The following is a 12,955-nucleotide window of genomic DNA, read 5'->3' as shown; positions in this document are numbered from 1 at the left end:
CAAAGAAGTGTTTGCTTGTTTGTTTTTTTTAACTGTAGTGACCTACGCAACTGTGTGGCTCATAGTTTTGTATATTGGTGCTTTATTATTATTATTATTATTATGCATTTATATAGCGCCATTTATTCCATGGTGCTTTACATGTGAAAAGGGGAAATATAGACAAGTATAATAAACATGTGTAAGACAAGGGACACACAAGTACATAAGGAGAGGGGACCCTGCCTGCGAGGGCTCACAGTCTACAGAGATGGGTGAGGATGCAGTAGGAGAGGGTAGAGCAGGTCTTGCTGTGGTTCAGTAGACCGAGGATCATTGCAGGCTGTAGGCTTGTCAGAACAGGTGGGTCTTCAGGTTCTTCTTGAAGGTTTCGGTTGATGGTGAGAGCCTGATGTGTTGCGGCAGGGAGTTCCAGAGTATGGGGGAAGCACGGGAGAAGTCTTGTATGCGGTGGTGGGAAGAAGAGATAAGGGGGGAGTAGAGAAGGAGATCTTGAGATGATCGAAGGTTGCGTGCGGGTAGGTACCTAGAGACCATGTCACAGATGTATGGAGGAGACAGGTTGTGGATGGCTTTGTATGTCATGGTTAGGGTTTTGAATTCTAGCCTCTGGGCAAGAGGAAGCCAGTGAAGGGCCTGGCATAGGGGGGAGGCTGGGGGATAGCGGGGAGACAGGTGGATTAGTCAGGCAGCAGAGTGTAGAATGGACTGGAGCGGAGCCAGAGTGCTAGAGGAGAGGCCAGAGAGTAGGAGGTTGCAGTAGTCGAGGCGGGAGATAAGAGCATGCACTAGTGTTTTTGTGGTTGAGGAATGAGCGGATCCGGGAAATATTTTTGAGTTTGAGGCGGCAGGAGGAGGCGAGGGCTTGGATATGTGGCTTGAAAGAGAGCGCAGAGTCGAGGATCACCCCAAGGCACCGAGCGTGCGGGACTGGGGAGAGAGAGCAGCCGTTGACATTGATGGATAGATTTGGTGGAGGGGTAGAATGAGATGGGGAAAGATGATGAATTCTGTTTTGTCCATGTTCAGTTTGAGAAAGCGAGCAGAGAAGAAGGCTGATATAGCAGACAGACATTGTGGAATTTCAGTCAGTAAGGAGGCGAGGTCGGGTCCAGATAGGTAGATCTGCATGTCATCGGCATAGAGGTGATACTGCAAACCGTGGGATTCTATGAGCTGTCCCAAGCCGAAGGTATAGATGGACAATAGTAGGGGTCCTAGGACAGAGCCTTGGGGAACACCGACAGACAGGGGGCGAGGTGAGGAGGTGGTGTGTGAGAGGGAGACACTAAATGTTCGGTCTGTTAGGTATGATGAGATCCAGGATAGGGCCAGGTCTGTGATGCCAAGAGATGAGAGAGTCTGTAGCAGGAGGGAATGGTCTACGGTGTCGAAGGCAGAGGACAGGTCCAGGATAAGGAGGACAGAGTAGTGTCGCTTGCTCTTGGCGGTTTGTAAGTCGTTAGTGACTTTAGTTAGGGCAGTTTCAGTTGAGTGATGCGGTCAGAAGCCAGATTGTAACCGGTCAAAGAGGGAACAGGAGGAGTGGTGGGAGGACAGTTCAAGATGTACATGCTGTTCTAGTAGTTTTGAGGCGTAAGTGAGAAGAGATATTGGGCGATAGTTAGACACAGAGGATTGGTCAAATGAGGGCTTTTTGAGGATGGGTGTGATTGAGGCATGTTTGAAGGATGAGGGAAAGACACCATTTGTAAGTGAAAGGTTGAAAAGGTGTGTTAGAGATGACTGTGGCCAAGGTAGGGATGAGGTGAGACAGGAGTGGGTCGAGGGCACAAGTGGTGAGGTGTGATCTTGACAGAAGGGTGGAGAGCTGATCTTCTGTCATGGTGGAGAAGCTGGCTTTTGCAGAACAGGGTTGAGCGGCTAAGAAGGGCATTGGGGGCTGCGGGCCAAAGTTTTGTCTGATCGTGTCTATCTTCTGCTTAAAGAAGGAGGCAAAGTCTTCAGCAGAAATGAGAGGAGGGGGAGGAGGTGTTGTGGGATGGAGTAGAGAATTGAAAGTGTTGAAGAGCTGTTTAGGGTTGTGAGACAGGGAGGATATGAGAGATGCAAAGTTTGTTTTGCGGCAGAGAGCGTTGACTTAAAGCTGACAAGGGACTGCTTGTATGCGTTGAAGTGCTCAGTAGAATGGGTTCTCTTCCATCTCCGCTCAGCGGCCCTGGAAACCCGTCTCAGTTCTTTGGTCAGGCTGGTCAGCCAGGGCTGCCTGTTGATTGTTCGAGTTTTGCTCTGCGTGAGAGGGGCAGCCGAATCGAGTGTTGCTGTTATTGTGGTGTTATAAAAAGTGGCAGCAGAATCTGTGTCATGAAGGGAAGCTATGTCTGTAAGAGGGAGAAGGGACTCAGAGAGTGATTGTAAATTGAGGTGTTTGAGATTCCTGTGAGGGTGGGCGAGTTTATGGAGCGGGGGTTGCGCAGTAGGAGAGGAGAGGGAAGAGAATGTCAGTAGGTTGTGGTCAGACAGGGGGAGGGGTGAGTTATTGAGATTAGTGAGGGAACAGAGACGAGTGAAGATAAGGTCCAGTGTGTGACCATCTTTGTGAGTGGCCGCAGAGGACCATTGAGTGAGGCCGAGGGAAGCCGTGAGTGAACGAAGTTTAGAGGCAGCCGGGGTGGAAGTGTCAATGGGGATGTTGAAGTCGCCCATGATGATGGCGGGGATGTCAGCAGAAAGGAAATGGAGTAGCCAGGTGGTGAAGTGGTCGAGAAAGGTGGAGATGGCTAGTTCTGGGGGACGGTAGATGACAGCCAGTTGGAGGTTGGAGGGGGAATTGATGCGGACGGAGTGCACCTCGAACGAGGAAAGAGTAGTGGAGGGTGGCAGAGGAATTGGGGTAAAGGAGCAGGTATCAGACAGGAGCCAGCCAACTCCTCCACCACGTTTGATGCTGGGGCGAGGGGTGTGAGAGAGATGGAATCCGCCATAGGAAAGCGCAGCTGGAGAGGCTGTGTCAGAGGGAGTGAGCCAGGTTTCAGTGATGGCGAGGAAGGAGAGTTTGTTGGTGATAAAGAGGTCATGGATAAATGATAGCTTGTTGCAGACAGAGCGTGCGTTCCATAGGGCTCCAGGTAAGGAGGTTGAGGGAGTGGGGGCTGGATGAATGGGTATGAGGTTATCATGGTTGCGAGGACGTGTAGAGGATCATGGCAGGGTGGTAGAAGTGAGTGTAGGGATGTGTTGAGGAGGGCCAGGATTTGGGGATACGTCGCCAGCAATAAGGAGTAGTAGACAGAGCATTAAAAGGTGGGGGCAGGATAGGACATGATGTGGCTGTGCGTGTCTGGAGAAAAAGGATTGTATGTGGAGGAACAGTTGTGAGGAGAAGGTTAGGTGGCTGGGGAGAATGGAGGGGGAGATGAATAGATCCTTACTAGGAGGGGGGATTGCAGGAGTTAGGGAGAAATAGAGTAGTATGGGGGTGATAGTAAAAAGAAGGCGAAACATTGTTGTGGTGTTATAGGCTGTTACCTTGCAGTCAAATTCCAGTCCAATTCCAGTCTAATTCAGAGTACTTAGAAATCAGTACTTTGAAATAAGGATTTTGACATTGATGGAGCCAACTACGTCTGGAGCAGACCCATGGTGCTGAATATATGTGCAGCTAAAGACAATCAGGTGTGAATGAAAGTGGGGTGTGACTGCCCAGGCCAAATGCACAGAGTTAAGCAGAGGTCATAAAAGGGGGAAGGGGTTATACAGACCACTTAGATGTGTGGCAAAGATAACAAGATGGAGTACAATTATGGATACAACAGGATGGGTAAGCAATGCATACCATATAAAATACAATGCAGTTCACATGGGGCATTCAGAAGCATGAGAAAGTGGTGGAAATTCAGCAATGCATACTATAAAAAAATACAATGCAGTTCACATGGGGCATTCAGGAGCATGAGAAAGTGGTGGAAATTCAGCAATGCATACCATATAAAAATACAATGCAGTTCACATGGGGCATTCAGGAGCATGAGAAAGGGGTGGAAATTCAGCAATGCATACCATATAAAATGTTCCATGGATACCTACTGAGGTTTCCCTGTACATGTACTGAACATAGACTTTAAACGCAATGGGAATAGTGTCACAGTGATATTTGCATGTTTAAGCAAATTGGAAATGTTTAAAATGGGAACTGTGCAGTTGTCATGTAAAAGTGCTGTGAGTTGGGCTGACCTGCTATTCTGTTTTTTTTAAGAAGGTCTTATTATTTAGTGCATGGCTGTTGTTAGCTATAGGTAAATGAAGCATGAGCATCTAAATAACTATTGCTGATTAGTTTGCTTGACTCATTACATGTCTAAATGATATTAGAAATAAATCATATATGTTTTTCCTTTTCCTACAATTTTTTGGAAAAACATATCTAACTAGTCAGTTGTTGTGATTTGCTATACTGAAAAAAATAAATGAACAGATTTCTTAATTACTCTAACAGATTTATAAAAATCTGTTGAATTACTCTGCAGCGCTACCACAGGAGAAAAGCATTACACTGTGGTCAATAAATTCAATTACTGTCCTATGTACCAGGTCCTCCAGCCAAGAGCTGCTCTTATTTGTGGATAGTAAATGAAGTATCTTAAAGTGTTACTTAACATTGGATCATATTTTACTACTTTTGTAAGCTTTCAAATTTGCTGCAGCTCGGTGGTGGCCCAGGTTCTGAGATCCCCACGAATCACTGAAAAGACTGCTCCGAAGTATGGAGCTTACGGAGGCAGAAATACAAGGTTCTTACCAGAGTGCACAAAGAGTGGAGTACATGCTCAACAGAAAGTTTATGGGTCCGTAATCTGATTGGTGCATGTTTTTAGGCCGGATCTGAGTGCTTCGGCCTCCTAAACTTGGCACTTCTGACCAATCTTTTAAGTGACCATTGGTGTCTCAGGTCCTGGATAGCCACTGATCTGCACAGAATTTAAGGGTCTACAAACATAAAAACGTGCTCCAAAGCAAATGAGACCCCTTCCATTAACTGAGAATATAAAGGCTTATTTGATAATAGGTTTTCTAACCCATACACCCCTTTACATGTTCCTTGAGTTACCTCTATATCAGTGTTCCCCAACCCCAGTCCTCAAGAGCCACCAACGGTTCATGTACCTGCACAGGCAATAATTCCATCACTTGGGCAATACTAATGAAATCCTGAAAACATGACCTGTTGGTGGCTCTTGAGGACTGGAGTTGGGGAACACTGTTCTATATGGTCTTTATGGTCTTTATGCTTTGCGAAGAGCCTTTGCCAGCTTTGTGTATAATGTAAAGCTGCATGGTTTTAATTTTTACAGTTTAAAACAATGTTGAATGTTTCTAAATAAATGCTGGCTTACACCTGGTGACATTTTATTTTTTTGATACCACGTTCCTTGAATTTTCTACTTGGATAGCCTATCTTCATTTGACACTGTGAGTAGATTCCCTCGAGCTTCTGCCCCACCACGTCAAGATGATTGATGAATCCTATCCAGTTGTATGACATTGTCGAGGTATCATATCTGTTCTCTGTAGCTTGACTCTTGTTCTTCTTGGCTCAAGTTTTTGCCTCTATCCTTTACTAAGTTCTGTACAATTCTATTTCTTGTTTTCTTCCCAGCTTTCTAACACTGGTGCTTCTGTAACAATCCACATAATTCTTCTCAACAATAAGTCATACATACATGGATTAGACTTCCACAAGAAAATGCCCCACCGCTCAGAACCCCACTGATTACGAGAATAGTTGTCCTGATGCTATTCTACAATTCCCCTAGGTTTCCCAGGATTTTTTTTCAATTGGCCGAATAGTAAGGAATGAGTTAAGATAAAGAAACAAGCATTACCTACTCTAAGAATTCCCACCACTCCACCACTGTAGTGCAGATGCACCTTTCATCTCTTTCAACACCAAAAGTGATAACATCCCGATGTCAGTAATTTCAGCATTGCACCCAATTACTGGCCTTATTAGTCAAGTGTCATACATTAAAAATCACCAATGAAGCCAGTGATTGACTGCAGTGGTCAAATAATTGATGTATGGGAAATTAGAACCGCCAGTAATGGGACGACCACTGAAACTGCAGTACTTGGGTGGTAGGGAATTCAAGGAGTAAAAATTCTAATTTCTTGGTTGTGGATTATTCCCTACATCATAACAAATGTAAGAAAATCCTGCAACTATTTTAACCCAAAGAAATAATTCACCCAGAACAAACCTTCTCATATAGGTAAAATGGACATGGGCCTTGCAGAGAGCATGCACGATTCCCATGGCCGTTCCCAAGATTTGGTTTAATCACACATTCTACATTACTGAACTGTAAGTGTTGAGAATAGTTATGTCCTGCAAGAATAATGGTGTGCTTCGGATAAATGTCATCTTTTCACTATTTGTGTCAATGCTAACGTTTTACCAAAATTAGGCATTTTAATTACTTCTGTTTGAATAATTGACTTTTAGATCTGGTGTAATCAGCTGATTTGTTTGTTTTGGGCTTTGTCATGTCTAAGCTATTTATTGTTTTGGTTTATGTAATATATTGAATGCTATTGACATTGTCTGTAAAATCAGGGGTCATGAAATAATTAAATGATGGTTTATGTAGCTGAAATATGGTTTTAAAGGTATTTGGTATTGAATACATCAAGATTAGATGATGCTTTTAATTAAAAATTATATACATGGAGGTTATGTTTCTAAAGTTTCTAAAGTTTTTATTGGAAATTATTTGGAATTAAAGGACTAAATATTCATAAATTAAAACAGAGTATTAATGTCATGCAAAATTCATGCTTTCCTAAAAAAGTTAGAAATTAAAAAAAAAAAAAAGAATTCAAAGTATGAGAGATTTTTCACCTTTCTAAAGTGTATTGAACTAAAAATTAATGCTGGCACTAGACAGATTCATTTAGAAGATATCTTACTTTTACCCAACTAATACCACAGTTGAAGCTTAGGGTGGGAAAATATGAGAAAGGTGCCTATTCGGTCACGTTTTTGTCAGGTCAAGGTCGGGTCCAGGCAAGCGTATGAAAAATCGACCACGTTTTCGGGATTGTCCTCCATATTCCATCCATGTGTCTGTTTTTTACATCAGTGTGGCATACATATTTATGGATTAACAGTTTAAAATATAGAAGATCACATACAGTTTCCTCAGTTACTAATTGAAGTGATCCGTATGGTATCAGCAGAATAGGTGAGTCTCATACAAAATACAGAAGAGAATAGTGCATGCTGGGATTTTATTTTTTCATACAGACACTTGGTCCACGTGAGAAAACTGGAATCTGAAGAAAACAATTGAATTACATCCAACAGTCCAAACGATAGCCGGCACTCACATCTTCTTGAAACAATTGCTTTACTGATCCCGTAGTATAAAAGGCACAAAAAATGGTTGAACACAACAGCACAAAAAATAAAAAGGCAGAAAAAAAATATCTGCTGTGCTCCCAGGCAACATATCTCAAACCAACATGGTCCTTTTATTTATTTTCTGCCTTTTTAATTTTTGTGCTGTAAGGTTCAATCATTTCTTGTGCCTTTTTATACTACTGGATCAATTCCTTGAAGAAGATGGGAGTACTCGCTATCACTTGGACTGTTTCTATTACTTTAGTATTTTGCCGTGCACCCAGACAGGTGAGCTGATTTGCTCCTTTTTCACAACTGAATTACATCGGTCAGTGTGATGTTCGATCACTACACGGACCACACACATCCATATAATACCCCTGTCTGAATCACCCCTAATCCTGGGCAACCACCTTTATGCTTACTGACTTCACAGAACAACTCAACATAGATTTCGATTGAGTGGAGGGTTTTCTTAATGTCTCGGAGAAGCAGTTTAGAATTAGACTAGAGCAGGACTCTTGACCAAATACTATGTAAAAAGAAAATTAGAAATACGTAACAGGAAAAAAAAAGTGTAAAGTTTATTTTTATTAACATATTAAGTAATATCTTTCTTTGTTCATTCCAGTGCTATGGAACAGTGGTAGAAAACAATGGAGATTATGGTAAGTAAAGTCAATTAAGAACTGACCAAAAGTTTTCAGGGAATACATGTTACGCCTCACTATAAATAACACATCTAAAAATATTAATACGAGTTAATAAATGAAGTATAGACCTAAAGATGAAAGGATTTACATTCTGATCTGCAAAAAATCTCTGTTGCAAATCAGAAACCTAGAAAACATGCAGTACTTTGATAAATTACATAGAACAACTTATAAAATCATCTGTGAGGAACATTCCAAGCAAACTGCCAGATGACCATGGAAAGCCCCTACACATATCACCTTGAGCCTCTTTTCTGAAATTTCTAGAATACTGAGAATTATTGTAAATTTCTGACTTGGATTGATGTAGCGTTAGGAAGAATAAATTGAAATTATATAAAAGTTAGCAACAGGTTTTAAGGGTTTTTTATTTTGGCCAGAACATAAATTTCTATATGACTGCAGATTGCAGAATCCTGACTGTGGTAGAACATTGAAAGAAGGAGGAAAACTTGCAAATTGGCACGTGACCTCTACAAGTATCCAATTCACACACTTACAGTCACATGACCGCTTGAGCAGGTAGAGGAGAATCCTGACAGTATGAACAGTACCCTGAAAATGTATTCAGACCCTATGAAGTAGGGTACAAACCTCCACTAGGTTGAAAAAACTACAAACCGTCCAAGAATCCAAGGCACCGAGTAGTCTCTTTCAAAAAAAGATTTAATGACACAAGTATACACCCAAAAAAACACTGACATTCGGCGTTTCGGCCACTCAGGGGCTTTATCAAGCCAAACAAGAGGTGTACATAGCACAAAACAGGTATTATTTATAGAAAGTCAGTTGTAGACCACTCCACTTAGTTCCTCCTACTGTTCCAACCTCCATAACCATGAAGATCTCCCCCACCCTCACTTTTTACCTTATTTTATTGATTTAATCCATTGCTTTATCCCACTAATATTTAAAAACACCACTAGATCCTCTTTACATCAACTTTTTTCTCTCCCTCGCAATCGCTGCCTAATTGAGAATGATAATTGACGATGCCTTGATTCTCCCTACTGTAATTGGCTTATTTGGCAGTGATCTGATCCATGACGCGTGTACTTTTGCCATTTTGCTGGCAGGTGATCGGGGCCTCGATAGCACAGTGGGAAGTGTCCTGAATGATGCACATGTCACACGACCGCTGAGCCCACATTATACACATGATCTTGGTTACGTGACAGATTATGGTGCTGTCAAGACCAGCCTCGCCATGATTGGCCCAATAAACCAAGATGTTTGCTGAGGTGTGTCTTCCATTGGGACATCTGTATGAGGCAGAATGTCCTGTTCAATACCCCCTGTAGAGCATCCTATGAGTGTGTTTGGCACCATTTTTTAAAAAGTGTATCCTCCTTTGGCGTCCTGGTGTTACTGGAGACTAATCAATAGTTTTCCCGGTGTTCTCCAGTAAGTAGATGAGCTGAATTTGCCACATATTACTGGCTGATTGGATTACTCTGGGTGTATATATGAGAATGTCCTTGTTTTTTTCTTGCTCTTCGCTGTAGAAATGCATATTTATTATTAACTATTCCATCAGCGATATCTTGATTGATCTCTTTTAAAAAAAAAAAAATTATTTATGTAGTGTCTCTATGGTTACAAAGGTTGGACCAGTAGGAGGAACTAAAGAGAGTGGTCTACAACTGACTCGCTATAAATAATACCTGTTGTTAAGAACTGACCTTGATTGGAGTTGTGGTATTGCAACCACTATAGGCAACGCTGACAGGTAGTGTAGACAGGAATCAGCCAGACGGCGCAACATGGGAGCAGCAATATAGTTTTGAAGGATAAGCAGGTGGCACAGTCAGGAATCAGCCAGAGGTCAATACACAGGAGAAGCAGTATAGTTTCAAGGATAAGCAGCAGATGAAAAGAGAATTTGACTAATGATTGGGAGCTCAATAATCGTGCATGGAAGATAGTGCAATGCCAGGTTTAAGTAGGAAGTTCAGTCAAGAGATTCCTGGGTGGAGCCAATCAGGAACTCGGGGTGGAGATAATCAGGAACAACAAAGGTAGTATCTAAATTAGCAAGCAACTGTCCAGCGAGCTGAATAGCTCAAAGAGAAGTACTGCCATCTGATTCACAAGAGCTGCTGGGTTTGAATCCTGACACCTGTTTTATATTGTGTGAAAATGTACACCTCTTGTTTGGTTTGATAGAAGTTCTACATGGACAAAGTATCGGATGTCAATGTTTCTTTTGTGTATACACTAGTGTCAATAAAACTTTTTTGAAGGAGACTACCCTTGCCTTGGATTCTCAAATTGTTTGCATCTTCTTCCACATGCTGGCTGTGGAAGAAGGTGCCATGGTCAGATGAGACCAAAGTAGAACATTATAGACATGATGAGGTTAGTGCACTTACTTTTATTATTTATAGCACATTGGTTATATAATTCTTTTGGAACATGTACAACTTAATCTCTGCCCATTTGTCCCGATTGACAACTCCTCAGTGTCCCTCCTACTTGCTAAATTCTCTCATTGCTTAGTACAAGCTGCGGCTTTTAATCAGGCTGGATGAGCAGAGAATGACTACACCTGGGCTCATTGAGATGAGCGAATATTTCAATATTCAGTTCGGATTACGATAGCTGTATTTGCAATATTCGCTGAACGCCATTGGACTCAGAAGGGAGTACAGATGAGCAAATATGTTCGGAATCGATCATCAAACATAAATTCTGCACTAATATGTTACAAATATGGCACATTCGGATTAACCGATCGTTTTCCGAACATATTTGCTCATCTCTACGTCATAAGCATAAAAATCTAAAAAGGATTATACAACCAATCTGACATTAATTTTCAGTAAGTACACCAGTCTCATCAAGTTTAAGAATTATATTTAACAATGTATACAGCTTGTTTTGAGAAAACTGGTGATAGATCCACTTTGGCTGGTACATGAGACCAAATAGCTTTTTTTTTTATAGGGTATAGACTTGTGATACCTATAGATTCTGTTCATTTCATGTGATTTTTCTTTTTAAGATCCAGAGATTTGAATGCTCCTTTCAGACGAATATAATCGTTTTTTTTCCATAGGTGTGGCATCATACACTGAGATCACGCAACTTCTGTCTCTGCAGAGTGTAAGCTTTTTTTTTTTTTTTTTTGTAATATGTAAGATATGACTGCTGGACAGACCATGAGAAGTCTTCATGGATTTTCTTCAAAAAATTCCTTTTCAAAGAAGAACAATTACATGTCGGACTGTGTAGAAACTCTTCCAAATGTCATATTTGTGGCACTTCTTTTAATTGTATGTAAATCTGTCACTGCCAAGAGGTCCAGTAATGCTACGCTTAGCAGAACTATGGGGTTAAGAGCAAGCGTTTACACTAGTAATTTTTGTATGACGAACTTTTGTATTTATACTCACTATTTATTATGGTGTTTTAGTTACGTGTTCTGTAAAAAAGAAAAAAAAAGAGAAAAAAAACTTATCGTGTATCAATTCAGTTTGGAATTCTTCACTTGTACGGTCAGTAAAAGTCAACATTGTTTAATAACATTTGGTGTTGCGTAGTCCTTATGTGGCTAGTTTAATGATCAGCTCCCATCTTCTCATCTTTTACATTGAATTTATGCTTCTGTGAATAAAACCTGTCATTTTATAGGACTAATATCAGTGGTGAAGCTACTGGCCAGGTTGATGTTGGTTCAGAGCAGGAACGGACCCAGTGTCAGACTGAAGAAGATTGGGCCCACCAAACAATTTGATTCTGAGGGCCCACCTTTCTCCCCCACTGAAGAGCCCCATATCAACTGCAAGGTTTGCACAATGAACTCTCCTGAAGGACAAGCCAGGGCCCACCGGAGGATTCTCCGGTTCTCTGGTGGGCCAGTCCGACCTTCAACGGACCGAACATGTTCTGGGCCATGAGCAATACTGGATATGGGCACCTTACCATTCAAATATGTAAAAAGGCCTCTCTAATAAATATTCCACCTCCTGTGACTTCTAATTGGTACTACATATTCTTCAGAAATTGCATCAATTAAAATGTTTAATTTTTTTCATGTTCTGTCTGTGTTTTTCACAGAACACCTACCAAGTATAGCCTATGTGGCTGTTCACATGTGCATTTTTTTTGTTTTTTTGTGGACTAAATGGCAAGCAAAACATGCAAAGACAATTTTCGATCAGAGTCACAGATGAAATTCACCAATTCAAGTCTACAGATCACGGACAGCAATAGGTCGGAGAAGCTTTGCCATTTTTAATTTTATTTGAGCATATGGGAAAATCACTGATAAAACATTGATTGTAACAACTGACACACTGACCAAACAGTGGCGAAACTACTATCCAAAACACTCATGAAAAAGGGTACGAAAAAAAATCACTGATGTCTGAATGAGGCCTCATGAAGGGGATCCTATCCGTATGTTTTGCGCTCAAATCAAATCTGTTTTCAGATTTTTTTCTATCACTTTTCTAACATTCCGTTTTAGGGCTCATGCAGACAACCATATTTTGAGTCCGAGTGCGATCCAACAAAACATCAGATCCCAGTCGGACCAATGTTATTGTATAGGGCCGTACACATGTCTGATTTTTTTTCCTTGGACAGAGCCACTGACAGAATGGAAACGATGAAGAATTTTTTTTACTTCTCTATCTTCTCCTTATCCAATAGAATCGGATTACGCTCTGATCATAGTTTGGTCAGAGCGTGATTTGCATAATCGGCCCAATTCTCCCGGATGAGAGAATACACGGTTGTGTGACCCCGGCCTTAAATAGACAGCTGATTTAAATCTCCAGGAAACAAGCGTGCATATTTAAAATTATAAGGGTATATTCAAATAATAACTTTTTTAATGCATTTCTTTCTGCATGAAAAAGCAGTCTATGGTTTAAAA

At 41.3% G+C, this 12,955-nt stretch overlaps 1 protein-coding gene across 7 annotated transcripts in view; it reads left to right on the top strand.

Annotated features, from left to right (window-relative positions):
- Positions 1-11,600, top strand: part of PROM1 (prominin 1) — a 317,825-nt gene extending 306,225 nt beyond the window's left edge. For 6 of the 7 annotated variants that reach the window (XM_073574619.1, XM_073574616.1, XM_073574617.1 and 3 more), the window contains 3 exons: positions 5,412-5,510; positions 7,992-8,028; positions 11,132-11,600. In XM_073574619.1, the coding sequence (XP_073430720.1) occupies positions 5,412-5,478 (67 nt within the window). In that variant the 3' untranslated portion in view covers positions 5,479-5,510; positions 7,992-8,028; positions 11,132-11,600. The remainder of the gene's footprint in view (positions 1-5,411; positions 5,511-7,991; positions 8,029-11,131) is intronic. The other variant, XM_073574622.1, reaches the window with a different exon arrangement.
- The last annotated feature ends 1,355 nt before the right edge of the window (positions 11,601-12,955 follow it).

This window comes from Dendrobates tinctorius, unplaced genomic scaffold (genome assembly GCF_039654945.1).
Source record: "Dendrobates tinctorius isolate UK_male_01 unplaced genomic scaffold, ASM3965494v1 ptg000039l, whole genome shotgun sequence".
NCBI lineage: Eukaryota > Metazoa > Chordata > Amphibia > Anura > Dendrobatidae > Dendrobates > Dendrobates tinctorius.
The sequence above is the reverse complement of the archived record's forward strand: the minus strand, read 5'-3'. Positions and strand labels throughout refer to the sequence as shown.